Source organism: Oratosquilla oratoria, chromosome 20 (genome assembly GCF_046742065.1).
Source record: "Oratosquilla oratoria isolate Oo_2021 chromosome 20, ASM4674206v1, whole genome shotgun sequence".
Classification (NCBI taxonomy): domain Eukaryota; kingdom Metazoa; phylum Arthropoda; class Malacostraca; order Stomatopoda; family Squillidae; genus Oratosquilla; species Oratosquilla oratoria.
The window spans coordinates 25,066,321-25,089,434 of record NC_134796.1 but is presented as its reverse complement, the minus strand read 5'-3'; the positions used below and the strand labels follow the sequence as shown (position 1 = coordinate 25,089,434).

At 41.1% G+C, this 23,114-nt stretch overlaps 1 protein-coding gene across 3 annotated transcripts in view; it reads right to left on the bottom strand.

Annotated features, from left to right (window-relative positions):
- Window positions 1-23,114, bottom strand: part of LOC143036412 (uncharacterized) — a 362,560-nt gene that overhangs the window by 121,837 nt on the left and 217,609 nt on the right. For all 3 annotated transcript variants that reach the window (XM_076203749.1, XM_076203748.1, XM_076203747.1), the window contains 2 exons: window positions 21,809-21,955; window positions 17,874-18,063 (listed from right to left, as the gene is read on the bottom strand). In XM_076203749.1, coding sequence (XP_076059864.1) covers window positions 17,874-18,063; window positions 21,809-21,955 — 337 coding nt within the window. The remainder of the gene's footprint in view (window positions 1-17,873; window positions 18,064-21,808; window positions 21,956-23,114) is intronic.

Sequence of the window (23,114 nt, the reverse complement as noted above, 5' to 3'; positions counted from 1 at the left end):
GTGGTTCGAGGTAAAGGTGGGACTTCGTCAAGGATGCGTTATATCGCCCTGGCTGTTCAACTTATACATGGATGGGGTGGTGTGAGAGGTAAATGCAAGGGTAGTGGGCAAGGGATTGGAGATGGTTAAAGAGAATGGAGAGAGGTGGGAGGTGAGCCAGCTGTTGTTTGCTGACGACACTGCGCTTGTGGCAGGATCGGAGGAGGGATTGAGGAAGTTGGTGGCAGAGTTTGGGAGAGTATGTGATACAAGAAAGCTAAAGATAAATGTGAGTAAATGTAAGGTGATGAGATGTACAAGGGGTGAAAGTGGCAGTAGACTGGAAGTGAGCATTAAGGGAGAGCGACTGGAGGAAGTGGATAGTTTTAGATACTTGGGTGCAAATGTGGCAGGAAAGGGTGGAGTGGGGGTGGAGGTAGAATGTAGATTGAGAGAAGCGAGTAAATGCCTTGGTGGATTAAAGAGTGTAATGAGGAATAGACATTTGGGAATGGATGCTAAAAGGAGACTGTATGAAGGAGTGATTGTGCCAACAGCACTGTATGGGGCAGAAACATGGAACATAAGAGAAGAAGAGAGAAGGAGTTTGAATGTGTTTGAGATGAGATGTCTGAGAAGTATGATGGGGGTTACTAGGCTGGATAGAGTGAGAAATGAGGAGGTGAGGAGGAGAATGGGGGTAGAGAAGGAGTTTGGAGATAGGGTTGATGAAAGAATATTAGGATGGTTTAGACACATGGAAAGAATGAGTGAAGAAAGACTGGTAAAAGAGGTATGGAAGGCAGATGTGGAGGGAGTGAACATGAGGGGACGTCCTAGGATGAGGTGGATGGATGGGGTGAAGGGGGCTTTGGGGAAGAGGGGAATGTCTGTTGAGGAAGGACGGGTGAGGACAGAAGACAGGGGTGAATGGAGAATGGTTGTATATGGATGATGTTGTGATTGCATGAGGTGGAATGGGCGGGGGGGTGGGGTAGTGTGTGTGAGCAAAATTTGACGCAGCCCGAAGGGATTTCTCCTCGTCTTCTCCTTTTATGCAATGGGGGGACGGAGAGGGGGGGTCGCCGATTTAATGAAGTGGCCTTGCTGTGGATGTGCTGTGTTTTGCAACACTGCTTCTGACCCAGGGCAGTGGACAAGGTGCAGGGATGACCTGTCATCCAGGAGGTGCTAAGATAAGAGGGAGGGTGGAGGGGTGTGGAGTGTATTCAGGGATGGAATGGGTGGAAATGATTTTATGCCTTTTCCTTTTTGGCTACCTCCCTTGTAAGGGGGAAAAAGCCTTGGTATATGTATGTATGTCTTCTATAGCTATGTTGTTGTTTTTTTCCATGTCCTCTTGTATTTCTCTTGTCTCAGTTAATAAGTCCTCTCTATCAAGTATCTGTGCCTTTCATGATTCTGTAGATGGTCAGTAGGTCACCTCTCTCTCTTCTTTGCTCCAGTGTCGGTAACTCCAGTTTAGCCAATCTCTCGTCGTATGATAGGTTTGCAAGTGCAGGTGCCATTTTTGTAGCTGCTCTTTGGATTCTATTTTCTTTATATTCTTTTTGGTACTGGGGGACCACAGTGTCGCTGCATACTCTAGTCTAGGCCTTATCAATGTAACCAATATTTTTTTTATTATGTCTTTGTCCAAGTATGCAAATGCCACTTTTATTGATCTTAGCAAGTTGTAAGTCTCTCCAACAACTTTGTTAATCTGTTTATCATAGGACAAGTCGTTTATGATAATTACCCCCAAATCTTTTTCGGATCCTACTTTCTTTACTTCCTTGGTTCCAATTGTATATTTTCCTGATATTCTGTTTTTGCTTTTTCCAAACTCCATTATGCACTTCTTAGTATTAATGTCCACTTCCCATTTCTGACTCCAGTTCCATACCCTATTCAGGTCTTCTTGCAGTGCTTCACAGTCCTTATCAGTTTCTACTTTCCTTAACAGTTTGGCGTCATCAGCAAAGAAGCTCATGTAACATTTCACATCCTCGTCCATGTCATTAATATAGATAGCAAACATTATTGGTGCCAGTACAGATCCATGCGGTAATCCACTGATCACCTCTTTCCAATCTGAATATTTTTCTCTGAGCACTACTCTCATCTTTCTACCAGTCAGGAAGTCCTCCATCCATTTTAGTAGGTTCCCTTGTATTCCTCCTATGTGTTCCAGTTTTTTTAGTAATTTTCTGTGTGGTACTTTGTCAAAGGCTTTTTGCAAGTCTAGGAATGCACAATCAGCCCATCCATTTCTTTCTTGCACTATGTCTTTTAGCCTTGAGTAGAAGCATATTGAGTTTGTGGTGCATGATCTTCCTTGTCTGAACCCGAATTGTCATGGGTTTAATATGTCATTGTCTTCCAGATGTTTTACCCATCTATTCTTGATTATTTTCTCACAAATTTTGGCTATAGTGCTTGTTAGTGATACTGGCCTATAGTTGGTGGGTTCTTCCTTGTTTCCTCCTTTATATATTGGTACAATGTTAGCATTTTTCCAGTCATTAGGTATCTTTCCTTCTTTGAGTGAGCTATTTATTATGATGTGTATTTTGTCTGTTAGTTCTTCTTTGCATTCCTTTAGAATCCAATTTGCAATACCATCCGGGCCATGTGATTTTCTGACGTCCAGTTTTGATAGATGTTCTGATATTTCTTTTTGTGATGTTGTAAACTCACTCATGTGGGGAGATTGCTTGTTATTATCTACATCCCAATTTTGTATTTTCTCTCTGGTGAAGACAGATTTAAAGTGGTTGTTCATGACTTCGGCCATCTCTAATTCTTCTGTGTATTCTATATTTCCTTGGCATAGTTTCACCATTTCCTGTTTGGTTTTAAGTTTACCATTCACATACTGATAGAATAGCTTGGGTTGATCTTTGCATTTATCTATAATATCCTTCTCATGGTTCCTTTTTTCCTCTCTTCTCACATTAACATACTCATTTCTATAGTTTATATAAATTTGCCATTTGCTTTGTTTTTTATCTTTTCTCCACCTTTTCCAAGCTTTGTCCCTTCTGTCTTGTGCCTCATTGCATCTTTTGTTGAACCAACATTTAATGTACTCTCTCTCTCACTTTTGTCTTGGTAATCATCCATCAATATATTCCATTTCTCTTCCACTGTTGTCTCTTCCATATAGAATTTTTCCCAGTTTGCATTCCGGAAGAATGTCTTTAGTTTTGCAGTCTGTTTTGTTGTACATCAATCTTCCTTTCCTATGCTTTTTGTTCCTCTCCATGTCTATTTCTTCCTTTAGTACAGTTTCGATGAGTACATGGTCACTCTTTCCAGTTGGTGTCTTGTACTGGACTTTGTCCACTATTTCAGGTTCTGTTGTAAATATTAAATCTAATTTCGATGGCTCATCATTGTTTCTGTACCTTGTGTTTTCACGGACCCATCGGGTCATTGTGTACTCCATGGTCATGTCTAGCAGTACGTTGCCCCACAAGTCATCTCCTCCTCGCACTGTCATGTTGTCCCAACAAATTTCTTTGCAATTGAAGTCCCCCATGATTACCAGATTACCCTTACCCATTAGTATCTCATTTAGTGATTTTCTAGTATCTTCTAGCATTTTTGTATGTTCGTTCTCTTTCCAAGCATTTGTTTTTGGGGGCACATAGGTCACCACAAACTTTCTACTTTTCATATTCTTACCTTCGACTTTTATCATGATCAGTTCAACATTATCTTTGCCCTCTGCAATTTTTGTCACATTTAGGTCTTTCTTGGCCAAGAACATGATTCCCCCTCCCTGTTTCTTATCCAGTAATTGTATAGGCCTTGTCCAATAACGATGGATGGTATTTCACCTCTTAGTTTAGTCTCTACAATTCCCATTATGTCTGGTTTTTCTTCTAACAGATAATCATTGAGTTCTTTCAGACCTGAAATTAATCCATCAATGTTAGTATAGGTCACTTTTAATTTTCTTAATTAAAAGTGGCCTATACAAACATTGATCCTTTCATGTATACTACAATTAGGTAAATACCAGGTCTCTCTTGTAGGAAAACCATGGCTCCCAAGTAACCAATAACAAGTACCAGGTGGGCCCATAAGTTCTTCAGGGAAGAAATATTGGGTTATTGTCTAATGATTATCACTGTGTGGCATTGTAGAATAAATCACTCCTTCATATAACCTCCTCTTAGCATCCATTCCCAGTTGTCTATTTCTCATTACACTTTTTAATCCACCAAGGCATTTACTCGCTTCTCTCAATCTACATTCTACCTCCACCCACACTCCTCCCTTTCCTGTCACATTTGCACCCAAGTATCTGAAACTATCCACTTCCTCCAGTTTCTCACCCATAATGCTCACTTCCAGCCTAGTGTCACTCTCTCCCTTTGTTCATCTCATTACCTTACTTTTGCCCACATTTATCTTCAGCTTCCTTCTTTCACACACCTCAAACTCTGTCACTAACTTCCTCAATCCCTCCTCTGATCCCCCTACAAGTGCAGTGTCGTCAGCAAACAACAGCTGGCTCACCTCCCACTTTTCTCCATTTTCTTTAATCATCTCCAACCCCTGACCTACCCTTGCATTTACCTCTCCCACCACCCCATCCATGTAAAGATTGAAGAGCCAGGGCAACATAATACACCCCTGACAAAGTCCCACCTTTACCTCAAACCATTCACACTCTCCATTTCTATTCCTAACACAAGCTCTACTACTCTCATAAAACCTCTTGACTGCTCTTAACCCCTTTGTTACCGACCCGTCAACCTTACGTAAACAAACGTTTCAAACCGTCCCATGAATGGCTGGAGCCTTATGTTTATAAACACAGACACTTGCCACCTCGTGGGTAGAAATAACCCAGAAACCGAGACCTTGAGAGCCCTCAATACACACAGCTTATAACTGTGACACGTGTGTGTCATGGGGAGCACGCTCGGTTCCTGGCGGGTGCACTCAGCCGTGACAAGCAGGTGTCACAAAACACACATCCGGTACTCAAGGGGTTAACAGCTTTCCTCCTATCCCATATATCTGCAGTACCTCCCACAGTGCCTTCCTGTCTACCCTATCGTAAGCCTTTTCCAGATCCATAAAAGCTCAAAAAACATCCTTACCTTTTCCTTTAGCTTTCTCATATATCTGTCTTACCACAAAGATCTGATCTACACATCCCCTACCTGTCCTAAAACCACAATGTTCCTCACCAATTACTCCCTCTGTTCCTCTCCTAATCCTCTCAATCAAGACCCTCCCATAAGCCTTCCCAACTACACTCAACAAACTGATCCCTCTGTAACTACTACACTCACAGTTGTCCACCTTTCCTTTGTAAAGTGGAACTATACAGGCACTCCTCCAGTCCTCTGGCACTCTACCCTCTCTTAAACAAACATTAAATAACTTCACCAGCCAGTCCACCATAACTGCACCTCTTTTCTTCAGACATTCTGCATGGCATCCATCCAACCCAGGTGCCTTACCTGCTCTCATCATCTTAACAGCTGCTTTCACTTCATCCTTCCCTATTTTTCCTCCATTTTCCTCACTCATCACTCTCATTTTCTTAGTGCTTCCCACTGCAACTACCTTTCCCTCCCTATCCTCCTTCACATTTAGCAGCTCCCTAAAATACTCTGCCCACCTTCCTCTCACTGCCTTCTCTTCCATTATCATCTCTCCATCTGCACCTTTTACCTTTTCTTCTCTACTTGATTCGCCTCCTCTTCCTCTTTTTATTATTTTCACGAAAGTGGTGTTTAACTCATCAATCTTTTTATTACTTTCAAAATTTTCTGTCATACTCTTTCCCCATTTCACATCTGCTCTCCTCTTTGCTTCCTTTATCTTATGCGTAATTTCCTTTCTATTTACTTTGTACCTCTCATATGATTCCCTCGTCCTAATTTGTAGCCAATCTATGATGAACTAACGGACAAATTATACAAGATAATAGATTTTTCACTCAAAGAAGGAAAGGTACTGCAAGATTGGAAAAATGCAAACATCGTACCAATATAAAAAGGAGGAAACAAAGAAAATCCTATAAACTATAGACCGGTATCCCTTACAAGCACAGTAGTAAATATATGTGAAAAGGTTATCAGGAACAAATGGATCAAACACTATGAAGAGAATAAAATACTAAACCCTAAAAATGTGGTTTTAGAAGTGGTAGATCATGTACCACAAACTTAATATGTCTTTATTCAAGATTAATAGAAATAATACAAGAAAGAGATGGCTGGGCAGATTGTGCCTTCTTGGACTTCCAGAAGGCTTTTGACAAAGTACCGCATAAAAAGCTAATAACAAAAATTTAAGTAATAGGACGAATACAAGGTAAGTTACTGGATAGGATGAAAGATTTCTTGAGTGGGAGAAAAATGAGAATGGTACTCAGAGACAAGAACTCGAACTGGGATGATATGTTAACCTCTTCACTCCGGGGCACATCGCACGTCTGGCAGCATTAGCTGCCCGACGTGCGATATTGCGTCATAATAATCGCATTATAAAAAATAAAGTCAGTGCTCAATCGTTCGTTCTCTTTTACCCGTGAATTTTGATAACCATAGAAAATATGATGAAGCCAGTTTAGAGAGAATGGAGGTTACGTAGGTACGACTACAATAAATATAATCAAGACGCTGACGTCGGCATCATCGCGTACCCACTTGCTTCTCATGCCGCCTACGTAGGCGTCACCGTATGGAAGTGGTTAAGTGGCATCCCATAGGGCTCTGTATTGGATCCTTCAATGTTTGCCATATATATAAATGATATGGCAAACATTGAAGGATCTAATACAGAGCCCTATATATAAATGATATCCCCGTCTGGGGTATTGGCTGCTTGTTATTGTGGCAAAGTAGCATGCAGTTGATACTTTAGGGTCTATATGGGGTGCCCCTACGGACCAGAGCCACACATCATTTTGTCTATGATAGAGGAAAACTCTGTTAATAGAGAAATGATGACACTTTTATACTACGACTGTCCCTCCGTTATGCTGTCCCCCAACCCCTTGTTGCTGTCCTGTACCATTTATCTGAGTATTCTTTTTCTGTGGGGGGGAATTCCCTGTGGTGGGGGAAAAGAATACTGCCACCAAGTATTTCCACTTGGATCGTAAGAGGCGAGAAGAAAGGGATGGGGAGTGGGACTAGGCATCCTTCTCCTTGTAACCCCAAAGGGGACATTCCTAAAAGAAAAAGTAAAGGCATATGAGGGTCTGGGAGTTTTCCGACAAGCACCCTAAGGTTTGGGTCTTTTAATGTGCGTGGATGTGGTACAGATGAGAGTAAAAGGGAAGAGATAGGTAGTATGTTTTTGAGAAGAAAGATGGATGTGTTGGCTTTGAGTGAAACAAAGTTGAAAGGGAAGGGTGAGTGTAAGTTTCGGAGTGTAAGTGGAAGGTTATCAGGAGTGAAGAGAGGGCGAGGGAGAGAAGGGGTGGCTATTCTAGTAAGTGAAGAGATAGGTAAACGTGTACTGGAGTGGAAGGAGGTTTCCTCAAGGATAATGTGGATGAAGGTGAAACTGGGAAAGGAGATGTGGGTCTTTGTAAGTGCATATGGGCCTGGCAGTGAGAAGAGTGTAGAAGAAAGGGAGGCCATTTGGATAGATTTAAATGAGTGCATAGAGGATTTAGGGAGAAATGTCAATGTAATAGTACTGGGAGATCTTAATGCTAGGGTAGAAAATGGTCCAATTGATGGAGTGGTTGGGAAATGTGGAGTCCCAGGAAAGACTCATAGTGGAGAGTTGATGGTGGAAATGTGTCTAGAAAGAGAGTTGATGATAGCAAATACAGTGTTTCGGAAGAAAGTCAACCATAAGTACACATGGGAGAGGGTGGTGGATGGAAGGGTGGTAGATAGAGCATTAATGGATTATGTAGTGGTAAATAGGACTATGATAGGAAGAGTTAAGGATGTACATGTGCTAAGGGGAGAGGGTGGGGGAATATCAGATAATTTTTTGGTGGAAGGTAAGTTGAATGTGGAGGATAATTGGAGAAAGAGGAAAGGGACAAAAGGTAGGGAGGTGCTTAGAGTGAACTCTTTAAATGAAAAGGAAAAGGGGAAGGAGTACGAAAAGAAGCTGAAGGAGTGGGAGGGAGTGAAGGATAGAGTAGAGCTAGGTGTGGAGGAGGGAGTCATAAGTGTGCAAGGATGGTGTGTGGAACAAGAAGGACAGGAGGAAATAGAAGGAAGGGTAGTAAATGGTGGGATGAGGAAACAAAAAAGGTTGTAGAAGAGACGAGGCGAGCTTTCACAGATTGGTTACAAAATAGGATGAGGGAGTCATATGAGAGGTACAAAGAAAAGAGAAGTAAAGCACAAGGTAAAGCAGGCAAAGAGGAGAGCAGATGTGAAATGGGATAAGAGTATGACAGAAAATTTTGAAAGTAATAAAAAGATGTTTTGGAAAGAAATTAAGAGAGGAAGAAGAGGCAAATCAAGTAGAGAAGAAAAGGTAAAAGGTGCAGATGGAGAGATGATAATGGAAGAGAAGGCAGTAAGGGGAAGATGGGCAGAGTATTTTAGGGAGTTGCTAAATGTGAAGGAGGATAGGGAGGGAAAGATAGCTGCAGTGGGAAATGCTAAGAAAATGACCGTGATGAGTGAGGAAAATGGAGGAGAAATAAGGAAGGATGAAGTGAAGGCAGTTGTTAAGATGATGAAAGCAGGTAAGGCATCTGGTCTGGATGGATGCCATGCAGAATGTCTAAAAAAAAGGAGGTACAGTGATGGTGGACTGGTTGGTGAGGTTATTTAATGTTTGCTGGAGAGAGGGTAGAGTGCCGGAGGACTGGAGGAGTGCCTGTATAGTTCCTCTTTACAAGGGAAAAGGGGACAAGTGTGAATGTAGTTAGTTTCAGAGGGATTAGCTTGTTAAGTGTAGTTGGGAAGGCTTATGGGAGGATCTTGATTGAGAGGATTAGGAGAGGAACAGAAGGAGTAATTGGTGAGGAACAGTGTGGATTTAGGACAGATAGAGGTTGTGTGGATCAGATTTTTGTGGTAAGACAGATGTGTGAGAAAGCTATAGGAAAGAGGAAGGATGTTTTTTGGGCTTTTATGGATCTAGAAAAAGCTTACGATAGGGTAGACAGAAAGGCACTGTGGGAGGTTATGCAGATATACGGGATAGGAGGAAAGCTTCTGGGAGCTGTCAAGAATTTTTATGAGAGTAGTAGAGCTTGTGTCAGGATTAGAAATGGAGAGAGCGAGTGGTTTGAGGTAAAGGTGGGACTTCGTCAAGGATGTGTTATGTTGCCCTGGCGGTTCAACTTATACATGGATGGGGTAGTGCGAGAGGTAAATGCAAAGGTAGTGGGTCAGGGATTGGAGATGGTTAAAGAAAATGGAGAAAAGTGGGAGGTGAGCCAGCTATTGTTTGCGGACGACACTGCGCTTGTGGCAGGATTGAAGGAGGGATTGAGGAAGTTGGTGGCAGAGTTTGGGAGAGTATGTGATAGAAGAAAGCTAAAGATAAATGTGGGTAAAAGTAAGGTGATGAGATGTACAAGGGGTGAAAGTGGCAGTAGACTGGAAGTGAACATTAAGGGAGAGTGACTGGAGGAAGTGGATAGTTTTAGATCCTTGGGTGCAAATGTGGCAGGAAAAGGTGGAGTGAAGGTGGAGGTAGAATGTAGATTGAGAGCATACATACATACATACATATACCAAGGCTTTTTACCCTTTACAAGGGAGGTAGCCAAAAAGGAAAAGGCATAAAATCATTCCCACCCATTCCATCCCTGAAAACACTCCACACCCCTCCACCCTCCCTCTTAGCTTAGCACATCCTGGACGACGGGTCATCCCTGCACCCTGTCCACTGCCCTGGGTCAGAAGCAGTGTCGCAAGACACAGCACATCCACAGCAAGGCCGCTTCATTAAATCGGCGACCCCCCCCCCCCTCCGTCCCCCCATGCATAAAAGGAGAAGACGGGGAGAAATCCCTTCGGGCTGCGTCAAAATTTTGCTCACACAAACTACCTCACCCCCCATCCCCCCACCCATTCCACCTCATGCATCACAACATCATCCATATACAACCATTCTCCATTCACCCCTGTCTTCTGTCCTCTCCCGTCCTTCCTCAACAGACATTCCCCTCTTCCCCAAAGCCCCCTTCACCCCATCCATCCACCTCATCCTAGGATGTCCCCTCATGTTCACTCCCTCCACATCTGTCTTCCATACCTCTTTTACTAGTCTTTCTTCATTCAGTCTTTCCATGTGTCCAAACCATCCTAATACTCTTTCATTGTATGGGGTACTGGCTGCTTGTTATTGTGGCAAAGTAGCATGCAGTTGATACTTTAGGGTCTATATGGGGCACCCCTATGGACCAGAGTCACACATAATTTTGTCTATAATAGAGGAAAACTCTTCATAGAGAAATGATGACACTTTTATACTACGATTGTCCCTCCATTATGCTGTCCCCCAACCCCTTGCTGCTGTCCTGTACCATTTCTCTGAGTATTCATTTTCTGCTGTGGGGGAATTCCCTGTGGTGGGGGAAAAGAATACTGCCACCAAGTATTTCCAATTGGATAGTAAGAGGCGAGAAGAAAGGGACGGGGAGTGGGACTAGTCATCCTTCTCCTTGTAGCCCCAAAGGGGACATACCTAAACGAAAAAGTAAAGGCATATGAGGGTCTGGGAGTTATCGGAACAGCACCCTAAGGTTTGAGTCTTTTAATGTGCGTGGATGTGGTACAGATGAGAGTAAAAGGGAAGAGATAGGTAGTATGTTTTTGAGAAGAAAGATGGATGTGTTGGCTTTGAGTGAAACAAAGTTGAAAGGGAAGGGTGAATGTAAGTTTCGGAGTGTAAGTGGGAGGTTATCAGGAGTGAAGAGAGGGAAGGGGTGACTATTCTAGTAAGTGAAGAGATAGGTAAACGTGTAGTGGAGTGGAAGGAGGTTTCCTCAAGGATAAAGTGGATGAAGGTGAGACTGGGAAAGGAGATGTGGGTCTTTGTAAGTGCATATGGGCCTGGCAGTGAGAGGAGTGTAGAAGAAAGGGAGGCCTTTTGGATAGATTTAAATGAGTGCATAGAGGATTTAGGGAGAAATGTCAATGTAATAGTACTGGGAGACCTTAATGCTAGGGTAGGAAATGGTCCAATTGATAGAGTGGTTGGGAAATGTGGAGTTCCAGGAACAAATTGTAGTGGAGAGTTGATGGTGGAAATGTATCTAGAAAGAGAGTTGATGATAGCAAATACAGTGTTTCGGAAGAAAGTCAACCATAAGTACACATGGGAAAGGGTGGTGGATGAAAGGGTGGTAGATAGAGCATTGATGGATTATGTAGTGGTAAATAGGACTATGGTAGGAAGAATTAAGGATGTACATGTGCTAAGGGGTGAGGGTGGGGGAATATCAGATCATTTTTTGGTGGAAGGTAAGTTGAGAGTGGAGGATAGATGGAGAAAGAGGAAAGGGACAAAAGGTAGGGAGGTGCTTAGAGTGAACTCTTTAAATGAAAAGGAAAAGGAGAAGGAGTACAAGAAGATGCTGAAAGAGGAGTGGTAGGGAGTGAAGGATAGAGCTAGGTATGGAGGAGGAATGGGGATGGTTCAAGGAGGGAGTCAGAAAGTGTGCAAGGATGGTGTGTGGAACAAGAAGGACAGGAGGAAATAGAAGGAAGGGTAGTGAATGGTGGGATGAGGAAACAAAGAAGGTTGTAGAAGAGAAGATGCGGGCTTTCACAGATTGGTTACAAAATAGGACAAGGGAGTCATATGAGAGGTACAAAGAAAAGAAAAGAGAAGTAAATCAAAAGGTAAAGGAGGCAAAGAAGAGAGCAGATGCGAAATGGGGTAAGAGTATGACAAAAAATTTTGAAAGTAATAAAAAGATGTTTTGGAAAGAGAGGAAGAGGAGGCGAATCAAGTAGAGAAGAAAAGGTAAAAGGTGCAGATGGAGAGATGATAATGGAAGAGAGGGCAGTAAGGGGAAGATGGGCACAATATTTTAGGGAGTTGGTAAATGTGAAGGAGGATAGGGAGGGAAAGATAGCTGCAGTGGGAAATGCTAAGAAAATGACCGTGATGAGTGAGGAAAATGGAGGAGAAATAAGGAAGGATGAAGTGAAGGCAGTTGTTAAGATGATGAAAGCAGGTAAGGCACCTGGTCTGGATGGATGCCATGCAGAATGCCTAAAAAAAGGAGGTACAGTGATGGTGGACTGGCTGGTGAGGTTATTTAATGTTTGCTGGAGAGAGGGTAGAGTGCCGGAGGACTGGAGGAGTGCCTGTATAGTTCCACTTTACAAGGGAAAAGGGGACAAGTGTGAATGTAGTTAGTTTCAGTGGGATTAGCTTGTTAAGTGTAGTTGGGAAGGCTTATGGGAGGATCTTGATTGAGAGGATTAGGAGAGGAACAGAGGGAGTAATTGGTGAGGAACAGTGTGGTTTTAGGACGGGTAGAGGTTGTGTAGATCAGATCTTTGTGGTAAGACAAATATGTGAGAAAGCTATAGGAAAGAGGAAGGATTTTTTTTGGCTTTTATGGATCTGGAAAAGGCTTACAATAGGGTAAGATTGAGAGAAGCCAGTAAATGCCTTGGTGGATTAAAGAGTGTAATGAGGAATAGACATTTGGGAATGGATGCTAAGAGGAGACTGTATGAAGGAGTGATTGTTCCAACAGCACTGTATGGGGCAGAAACATGGAACATAAGAGAGGAAGAGAGAAGGAGTTTGAATGTGTTTGAGATGAGGTGTCTGAGAAGTATGATGGGGGTTGTTGTCGTTCCCTAGACTGTCTGTCCGAGCAGTCCCGAGTATGATGGGGGTTACTAGGCTAGATAGAGTGAGAAATGAGGAGGTGAGGAGGAGAACAGGGGTGGAAAGGGAGTTGGGAGATAGGGTTGATGAAAGAATATTAGGATGGTTTGGACACATGGAAAGAATGAGTGAAGAAAGACTAGTAAAAGAGGTATGGAAGGCAGATGTGGAGGGAGTGAACATGAGGGGACGTCCTAGGATGAGGTGGATGGATGGGGTGAAGGGGGCTTTGGGGAAGAGGGGAATGTCTGTTTAGGAAGGACGGAAGAGGACAGAAGATAGGGGTGAATGTAGAATGGTTGTATATGGAGGATGTTGTGATGCATGAGGTGGAATGGGCCGGGGGGATGGGGGGTGAGGTAGTATGTGTGAGCAAAATTTGACGCAGCCCGAAGGGATTTCTCCCCATCTCCTTTTATGCAATGGGGGGACGGAGAGGGGGGGGGGTCGCCGATTTAATGAAGCGGCCTTGCTGTGGATGTGCTGTGTCTTGCGACACTGCTTCTGACCCAGGGCAGTGGACAAGGTGCAGGGATGACCTGTCATCCGGAGGTGCTAAGATAAGAGGGAGGGTGGAGGGGTGTGGAGTGTATTCAGGGATGGAATGGGTGGGAATGATTTTATGCCTTTTCCTTTTTGGCTACCTCCCTTGTAAGGGGGAAAAAGCCTTGGTATATGTATGTATAAATGATATGGATGAGGTAGTGAAATGTTACATGAACTTCTTCGCTGATGCCAAACTACTTAACCCCTTCCATACGGTGCCGCACACGTAGGCGTCATGAGGAGCAAGTGGATTCGCGACGCTGCCATATCGGCGTCTTGATTATATTTATTGTAGTCGCCCCTGTGTTTTTACATTCTCCCAAATGTGCCCTGAATCCCATTCTCTGTGGTTTTCAAAATTCGCGGGTGAAAGAGAGAACGATCGATATAAGCGGTGACTATATTTTATGATGCGAGTATTATTACGACACGTCGTACGGCTGGCATTGGCTGCTGCCCGCGAGATTTAAGTCCCGTACTGAAGTGGTTAAGAGAGTAAGGACAGAAGAAGACTGCAGATCACTACAAGAAGACCTAGACAAAATATGGAAATGGAGTCAGAAGTGTGAAGTGAACTTTAACATTGAGAAATGCAGTATTATGGAATTTGGAAAAAGTAGAAATAGAATATCAGGTCAATATAAATCTGGTACCAAGGAAGTCAAAAAGTTGACTCAGAAAGGGACCTTGGAGTAATTATTTAAACTGACTTGACACCTGATAAACATGTCAACAAACTAGTTTGAGAGACTTTTAACTTATTAAGATCAATGAAAGTGGCCTTCGACTACATGAATGAAGAAATGGTAAAGAAAATATTAATTACACTGATAAGACCTAAATTGGAGTATGGTGCAACACTATGGGCACCTAGTTAAAAAAAAAAGCACAAAGAAATTAGAAAGAATTCAAAAAGCAGTGACAAAAATGGCACCTACACTCTCAAATTTGACATATGAATGAAGATTGGAGAAATTACATCTATCAACACTGGAAAAGAGAAGAGAAAGAGGCAATTTGTTATTTACAGAATTATGAAAGGGATGGAAGTTCTCAATAGAGATGACTTATTAAAACAGGACAGAAAAGAAACAAGAGGACACAAGAAGCTAAAGAAGGACAGTTACAGAAGAGATTTGAAAAAGATACCTCACCATACAGAGTGATTGATGTCTGGAACAAACTAAACAGGGAAACAGTGAATGCCAAAACTATACAAGATTTTGAGAACAAACTGGGTGCAGAGAGATACAAAAGCGGGTTACTATGAGCATAGCTCTCATCCCATAAAATACAACTAGGTAAATAAACACACACAGTCGTTGTCAGAGAGGAAGTCTAGAGAATGGGCTCCAACTTAGCACTTTGCCGCTTGGATCAAGGAATCGCCTTGCTGTTTTTGGAATGAGAGGGCTGTGTAATCAAGTGACTGGTAAAGTGTAAAATCCAGTTTTGGAAAAGTATAGTACAGCATGAAATGGAGGAAAGAAAACAAAAGAATTAAAGAACCAATGAAGAGTGCATTGGATATGAATAGAGTGAAATTGCCACTGGGTGTGATACCAAAGAGAATGTGTCTAAGCGACACTCCAAAGACTACTCAAAGGTGAGAAAACAATGTTATTTTTGGGGTTTTCAAAAGGAAAGGGGACTGATAGGAAAAGTTATGGATACAGAAAGAGAAACTAGGTTTAGCAGTGTACTAAGGTATTGAGACATAAACAAATTGATGGAGGAATTATGAGATTCAAAAATAGATTATAGAGCCTTGCACAAAGAAATGTCAAATTTACATAAATCTAATGAGGAAATAATCAGAGTTGAATTATCTAAAAAGTGAACAAAATTGGATTAAAAGAGAAAATGAAAGAAAGGAAAATGAGGATAGAAACAAAAATGAAGAACTGAAGAAAGAGGCAAATACAAGCAGTGACTGTAAAAGAGGGAGAATCAAAGAGACGGATCTCCTTGAAATAAAAAAAATCAGTGAAAACAGAAATATAAAAATAAAAAAATCTCTTTCAAAGAAATAGTACAACAGCAGGTAGATAAGAATGCAGAAGAAACAGTAATTAAGGTAATCAAAGAAAAGGAAAACTGGGTGAGACAGTGGATAAAAAGAAATGCATTGTGGTTTATGGTATCAAAGAAAAATGTAATGTATACAAATATCAAAGAGAAAAAGAAGAGAAAGAAATTGCTAAGAAAATACAGAAAGCGGTTCAGGATGAGGGTCAAGAGTTGGACAAGGAAATCAACAAGGTGCATAGAATGAAAATATACTCTAGAGAAAAACACTATAGGCCAATAAAATCAAACTAAGGATTCGAATGATAGCTGAAGAGATACTATCGAAAGTGGCAAAACTAGCTAACAGTGAAAATTACAAAAATGTGTGGATAAAAAAGGAAATGAACAATGATGAAATAGAGAAAGATAAGGCACTAAGAAATGAAGCTAATGAAAAAAACAAGAGAAGAATGGAGACTAAAAAAAAAAAAAAAAAAAAAAAAAAAAAAAAAAAAAAAAATGGAGAGTACTGGATCTGAGGCTGAGACAAGGGTACATCAATAAAAAGGTAACATTAACCAAAAAAGAGAAGAAAAGAAAAAATTAAAAGTGGCGTACACAAACATGGACAGTATTTCTGGAATAAATTAACTAAATGACTGTTTGTTAACCACTTCACTACAGGACTTAAATCTCACGGGCAGCAGCCAATGCCAGCCGTACGATGTGTCGTAATAATACTCGCATCATAAAATATAGTCACGGCTTATATCGATCGTTCTCTCTTTCACCTGTGAATTTTGAAAACCACAGAGAATGGGATTAAGAGCAGATTAGGGAGAATGTAAAAACACAGGGGCGACTACAATAAATATAATCAAGACGCCGATATGGCAGCATCGCAAATCCACTTGCTCCTCATGACGCCGTGTGCGGCACCGTACGGAAGGGGTTAATAGAGAAACCAAACATAATGGGAATTGTGGAGACAAAACTGAAAGGTCCTGTATCATCAAGTATGGTGGAACAAGGTCTATACAACCATTAGGTGAAAAATAGAACATATAAACAGGGGGGATTCATGTTATTGACTAGATAGGGTTTAAATGAGACAAAGATAACAGAAGGAAAAAATAATGTGGAAATGATTATGATTAAAGTTGTAAATAGTAATATGAAAAGAAGAAAATTTGTAGTAGTATATGTGATCCCAAAAACACAGGCTTGGTCTGATAGTGATCATTCCAAATTACTGGAAGACACAAAGAATGCATTATCTGAGTAACTGATAGATGGAGATGGGTGACTTTAATGCAAAGAAAATAAACTGGGAAGAAATGACAGTAAAAGGTGGAGAGAAACTCTGGGGCAACACTCTACTGGATATGACCATTGATTATACATTGAATCAATGGGTCAAGGAAAATACCAGACATAGAAACAATGAAGAACCATCAAGACAAGACTTAATATTCACATCTGAGCCTGAAATTATGGACAAAATGAATTACAAGACACCAACTGGGAGGAGTGACCACATACTGATAGAGTTCAAACTTAAAGAACAAAATGATACAAGAAGAAATGAGAAACATAGAGAAGGAAGTTTAATGTACAACAAAACGGACTTTGTAAAACTTAGAAAAAAAAAAATTCAAAATGCTAGTTGAGAAAAATTTCCAAATGAAGAAACAAAGATAGCATAATGAAATTTGGAAAAAGCAAAAATAGAATATTGTCTCAATACAAAACTGGTACAAAGTAAAAAAAAAGTAAACTCAGAAAGAGACCTAGGAGTAACTATCTCAAATGACATGACACCAGACAAACATGTCAACAAATTAGTCGGAGAAACTTTATATTTATTAAGATCAATGAAAGTAGCCTTTGACTACATGGATGAAGAAATGGTAAAGAAAATACTAGTTACACTGATAAGACCAAGATTAGAGTATACTGTGACACTAAGGACACCTAGTTCTAAAAACAAACAAAAAGAAACTAGAAAGAATTCTACAAGAAACAACAAAGATGGCACCAACACTTAGCAAGTTGACATATGAACAAAGATTGGATAAACTAAATCTACCAACCCTGGAACACAGAAGAGAAAGAGGTGATTTGCTAACCATCTACAAAATTATGAAAGGGATGGAAATTCTTGATAGAGGTGACTTACTAAAGTGGGACAGAAGAAAAAGAAGAGGACATGAGAAGAAACTTAAGAAGGACAGTTACAGAAGAGACCTGAAAAAGAATAGCTTCCCACACAGAGTAATAGATATTTAAAACAAACTGAATGAGGAAACAGTGAGTGCTAAAACTATACATGACTTTAAGAACAAACTGGATACGGAGAGATACAAAAGCGGGTCACTGCATGCATAGCTTTCTTCCCGTAAAATACAACTAGGTAAATACATATATATATATATATATATATCAAACAAGGGTATATGGTAAACGCAATGTGAACATACCCAACAGCTAGTAAATATTCCTGACCAGTGCAGACCTACCTGAAATCCATATTCTACTAAAACAGCTGAGAGGGGTAAAAGTTTGACAGCTGCTCGATTGGTGTGGAACACATTTGCACAGACCATCAGGTTACAGGTTTGAGGTAAACTCAGGGATGTCCAATGATTAACTCCATCTCTACTTACATCCACCAACAAGGCACTCAGGCGGGGTCCAATGTGAACGTACCTGTGTAAAAGAAAAAGAACACACATCATAAAAGTGCTCACAGATGCACAAGATAGTCTGTTTCTATTTATATACCATAGTCTTTTTCCCCCCTTATAAAGGAGGTAGTCAAGTTAAAATGCATGTAACTCACACCCATTCTACTCATCTACCACACTTCCCTCTACCCTACTCATAGATGATGGGTCATCCCTGTATCACACCAAATGCCCTGAATCAGAAGCAATGCAGCAAGACACGGTATATCCAAAGCAAGGGAGCTTCACTTAATGGGCAATCCTGACTTTCCATCCCCTCATTCAGAAAAAGAGAAGATGGGGAGAAATCCCTTTGAGCTGTGTCAAAATATAATTCACACATAACCTCTCCTTACTCCCTCCTCCCATACCCTGCACCCTCCAATCCTTGCATCACAGTATCATATATACATAGCCATTCTCCACTCATCCCTATCTTCTGTCTTCTCCCTTCCCTGCTCAACACACATTCCCCTCTTGCTCAAAGGCTCTTTCACCCCATCCATTCATCTCATCCTGTCATTCAAGTTCACTCCATCCACCTGTCTTCTACAAGTCTTTTACTAATCTTTCTTCACTAGTTCTTTCCATGTGTCCAAAACATCCCAATACTCTTTCATAGTCTATCTGCCACCTCCTTTTCCACCCCTGCTCTCCTCACTTCCTCATTTCTCACTCTATCCAACCTTGTAACCCCTACCATACTTCTCTGACATTTCATCTCAAACACTTTTAAACTTTTCCTCTCTGCCTTTCTTAAATTCCAAGTCTCCACTTCATACAGTGATGTTGGCTCAATCACCCTTTCATATAATCTCTTTGCATCCATTCCCACATGCCTATTTCTCATGACACTTTTAATCCCTCCAAGATATTTACTTGCTTCCCTCAATCTACAATTTACTTTAACCTCCACTCTTCCCTTTCATCCCACATGCAACCCCAAATATCTAAAACTATCCACTTCTTCCAGCTTCTTTCACACCTATTTCCAACTCATTGTATATCTCATCATCTAACTTTTACTCACATTTACCTTAAACATACCTTCCCAAACTCCATCACTAACTCCCTTAATCCCCCTCTGACCCTACAAGTACAATGTCAGCAGCAATCAACAACTGGCTCACCTCCCACTTTTCTCCAATTTTTCTAACCATCTTCAGTCCCATATAGTGGAATAAAAATTGGAGCTATTTTTTTATACTACCAAACTTGCTCTTTTTAGGTTACTAGTCCCATGCCCATTATCTCACATTTACCTCCCACACCACCCTATCCATGTCCACACTGAACAACCATGGTGACTCTTAACTGCCTTTAACAGCCTTCTCCCAATTCTATATATCTGCAATATCTCCCACAATGCCTTCTTGTCTACTCTGTCATGAGCCTTTCCCAAATCCATAAAGGCCAAAAAAGAAAAAATCTTTACCTTTTCCTAAAGCTTTCTCACACATCTGCCTTACTACAAAACTCTGATTGACACAATCCCTACCTTTCCTAAACCCACACTGTTCCTCATCAATTACTCCCTCTGTTCCTCTCTCAAACCTCTCAATGAACACCTTCCCAATTACACTCAACAAACTGATCACTCTGAAACTACTAAATTCCATTTGGCCCCTTTTCCCTTGTAAGGTGGAATTACATACACTCCCCCAGTCTTCCAGCACTCTACCCTCCCTTAGACACACACTAAACAATTTCACTAGCCAGTCCACTATTAATGTACCTCCCTTCTTCAAACACTGCATGACACCTATCCAACTCAGGTGATTTATCTGCTCTTATCAATGTGGACTCGGAAATGAGTGGCAGAGATGATTCTCCCCAGTATCCATTTTTCAGGATTGTCACCTACAAGGATCTGTCATTGATCCCACACCTTCTATTGAACAAGTCTTGTTTTCATTTCTACTTTCTATATGACATTAAACCAAATCAATCATTACATACATACCTATACCAACAGCTTTTTCCTCCCTTACAAGGAAGCCAAAAAACAAAGGCATAAAGTCCACTCCCATCCATTCCATCCCCACATACTCCACTCCCATTCACCCCCCTCTTGGCACCTCCTGGATGACGGGTCATCCCTGCATCTTGCCCACTGCCCCGGGTCAGATGCAATGTAGTATGACACAGCACATCCACAGCAAGGCCGCTTCATTTAATCTGCACCCCCTCTCCATCCTCTCATGCAGAAAAAGAGAAGATGGGGAGAAATTCCTTTATGCAGTGTCAAAAATATCATTCAAATATACTCCCTCCCCACCCATCCCTTCCATGCACCTTGACATCATCCATACACAACCATTCTCCAGTCATTCCTATTTTCTGTGTTTTTCTTTCCTTCCTCAATAGACATTCCCCTCTTTCCAAATACCACTTTTACCCCATCTATACATCATCCTTGGTCAGCCCCTCATGTTCACTCCTTTCACCTCTGCCTTCCTCAACTACTCTTGCAAAAACTCTTGACTGTTACTTGACTGCTTTCCTCCTAACCCATATATCTGCAGTACCGACCCACAATGCCTTCATGTCTATCCTGTCATAAGCCTTTTCCAAATCCATAAAGGCCCTTTTCCTAAAGTTTTCTCACATATCTGTTTTACCACAAAAATCTGATCCACACAACCCCTACCTGTCCTAAACCCAATCATTAATCATAAATAATCCTTGGCACATATTTGTTCACCCCCAAGCATAAATGTAAAAAGGATATCCCACTTCTTTCTAGTTCCCAGTGGTATTCTTAAATTCCTTCCAGTTTGCTTCCTCAGAGAATTTCTTCAAGCCTATGTCTACCTTCCCAAAAATTATCTACCAAATGTCTTGCCTGAATGATTCATTTCTTGGCTCTATTTCCCTACCTTCTCTCCAATCTTGCTGGACCACCAGGTGCCTGTCATTAGTCACTCCTCAACCAATCAATCTGTTGCCCTAGGTCTCTCTTGCAGAAAACCCATGGCTTTCAGGTACCTGGCAACAGCCCCTTGGTGGGTCTACAAGTCACTCTGGGAAGATATATTGTGTTGTTGTCTAGGAGTTGTTAGTGTGGGGCATTGTAGTATGAAAGGTTCTGTGTCTTTTATGTGGTAGTTGCATCTAGAGCAGTTAGCATTTGTGATCAGGCCTATTCTGTGTTGGTACTGTTTCAATACTGGATGGTGTCTGTACAAACATGCTAGTGTGGTTCTTACTGTGGGGCTTATGTCTAGGGATTGGTGGAATATTGAGTTTGGTGGTCTGTCTTGAAGGGCTTGTTTAGTGATATGAATATAATGTGTTTTTGTGTGGATATTTTGTCTCTCCTCACATGAATAGAACTAAAGTCTCACTCAAGCTAATCTCCATTCAAAGAAGAATGATCATCATACTTAATTTCTATTTAGTCTCTCCACTATCCCCCTTAAAACTCTCCTCTACCAACCCTTCAGTGCAATACTGTCACCAAGGATAAATGCATTGGTAGGAGGTGATGACATACAAATACACAATTAAGCCTGCCAAGACAATTCAACACATTTTGGTCTGATCCATGATAGCTTCATTCAGCTCAGCTCAGACACCAATGTAGAAATTCATCAACTCTTAACTCACAAGTTTACCTTCTAATGAACAAAATTGTCTAGCATTAATTCAAACCAAATTTATGACATATACTGCTATTCTGTTTCATACAATCTCTCCCATGTTTTAGTACATGTTGCAACTCTTACTCGGTGTCTGAGAAGTGTTGTAAAAGGTGTGTCATGGACTGCAATGCCTTTGGAAGCTTTTCTCTGGTGACACTGGAATCCAGCTCTACAACAGGAACTATACTAAGACCTCGATCTTGGCAATACCGTTCTAAAGATACCACTTCACTGAAAGTAAATAGAAAAAAATTACAGGGAAAATGAATGAGATATTTTTTGTGTTTCCATATTAACATCAATACTAGATTACCAAAAATGGAAAAAAATCTAACATTAACTATATATAAAGATAACATTCTTTCACAAAGAGTACCCAACAACTTTTTTTCTGGTGCACAAATAATTTTGTCTGAAGCCATGATCTTTTCTATGAAGCCTGAGTGAAGGCATGATGCCCATGTCATTACCTAGTTGCAAACCTAGTGGTAGTGTATAGGACTGAGTCAACTTTGTGATACCTCATCTCTTTCTCTTTGTCCAACGCAAAATTATATGTAATTTATATTGAATTCTTGACTGTTCTGGATGCATGAGGGGCCAGGTGCATCAATCTCCATCCCCATATTTTTTAGCATGTTATTGTGGGGTTGAAAGCTGCTCAGTATCATGCAGCTGATACTTTAGGGTCTATATGGGGTGCCCCTGCAGACTAGAGCCACACATCATTTTGTCTGTGGTAGAGAAAATCTCTATTCATAGAGAAATGATGATACTTTATTATACTACGACTGTCCCTCCATTATGATGTCCCTCCACTTTTTGTTACTGTCCTGTACCACTTCTCTGAATATCCATTTCTCATTTCGCTGAACCCTGTGGTGGGGGAAAAGAAAACTGCCACCAAGTAATTCCACTTGAGTTGTAAAAGGCAACTAAAATGGGATAGAGATAGGACTAGGTATCCTTCTCCCTGTAGCCCCAAATGGAACATTCAGGAAGGTCTGGGAGGAGTTTTCCAACCAGAACCCTATGGTTTAGGTCTTTTAATGTGTGGTTGTGGTAGAGATGAGAGTAAATGGGAGGAGATAAACAGTAAGTTTGTAAGAAGAAAGATGGATGAGTTGGCATTGAACAAAACTAAGTTGAAAGGGAGGGGAGAGTTTGAGTTTGGGAGTGTAGTTGGGAGGGTTTCAGGAGTGAAGAGAGGATGAGGGAGAGAAGGGGTGGCTATACTGATAAGTGAAGAGATAGATAAACATGTGGTGGAGTGGAAGGTTTCTTCAAGCTGAGAGTGGAGGACAGATGGAGAAAGAGGAAAAGGACTGAAAGTAGGGAGCTGCTAAAAGTAAAGTGCTTAAATGAGAAAGAAAAGGAGAAGGATTACAAA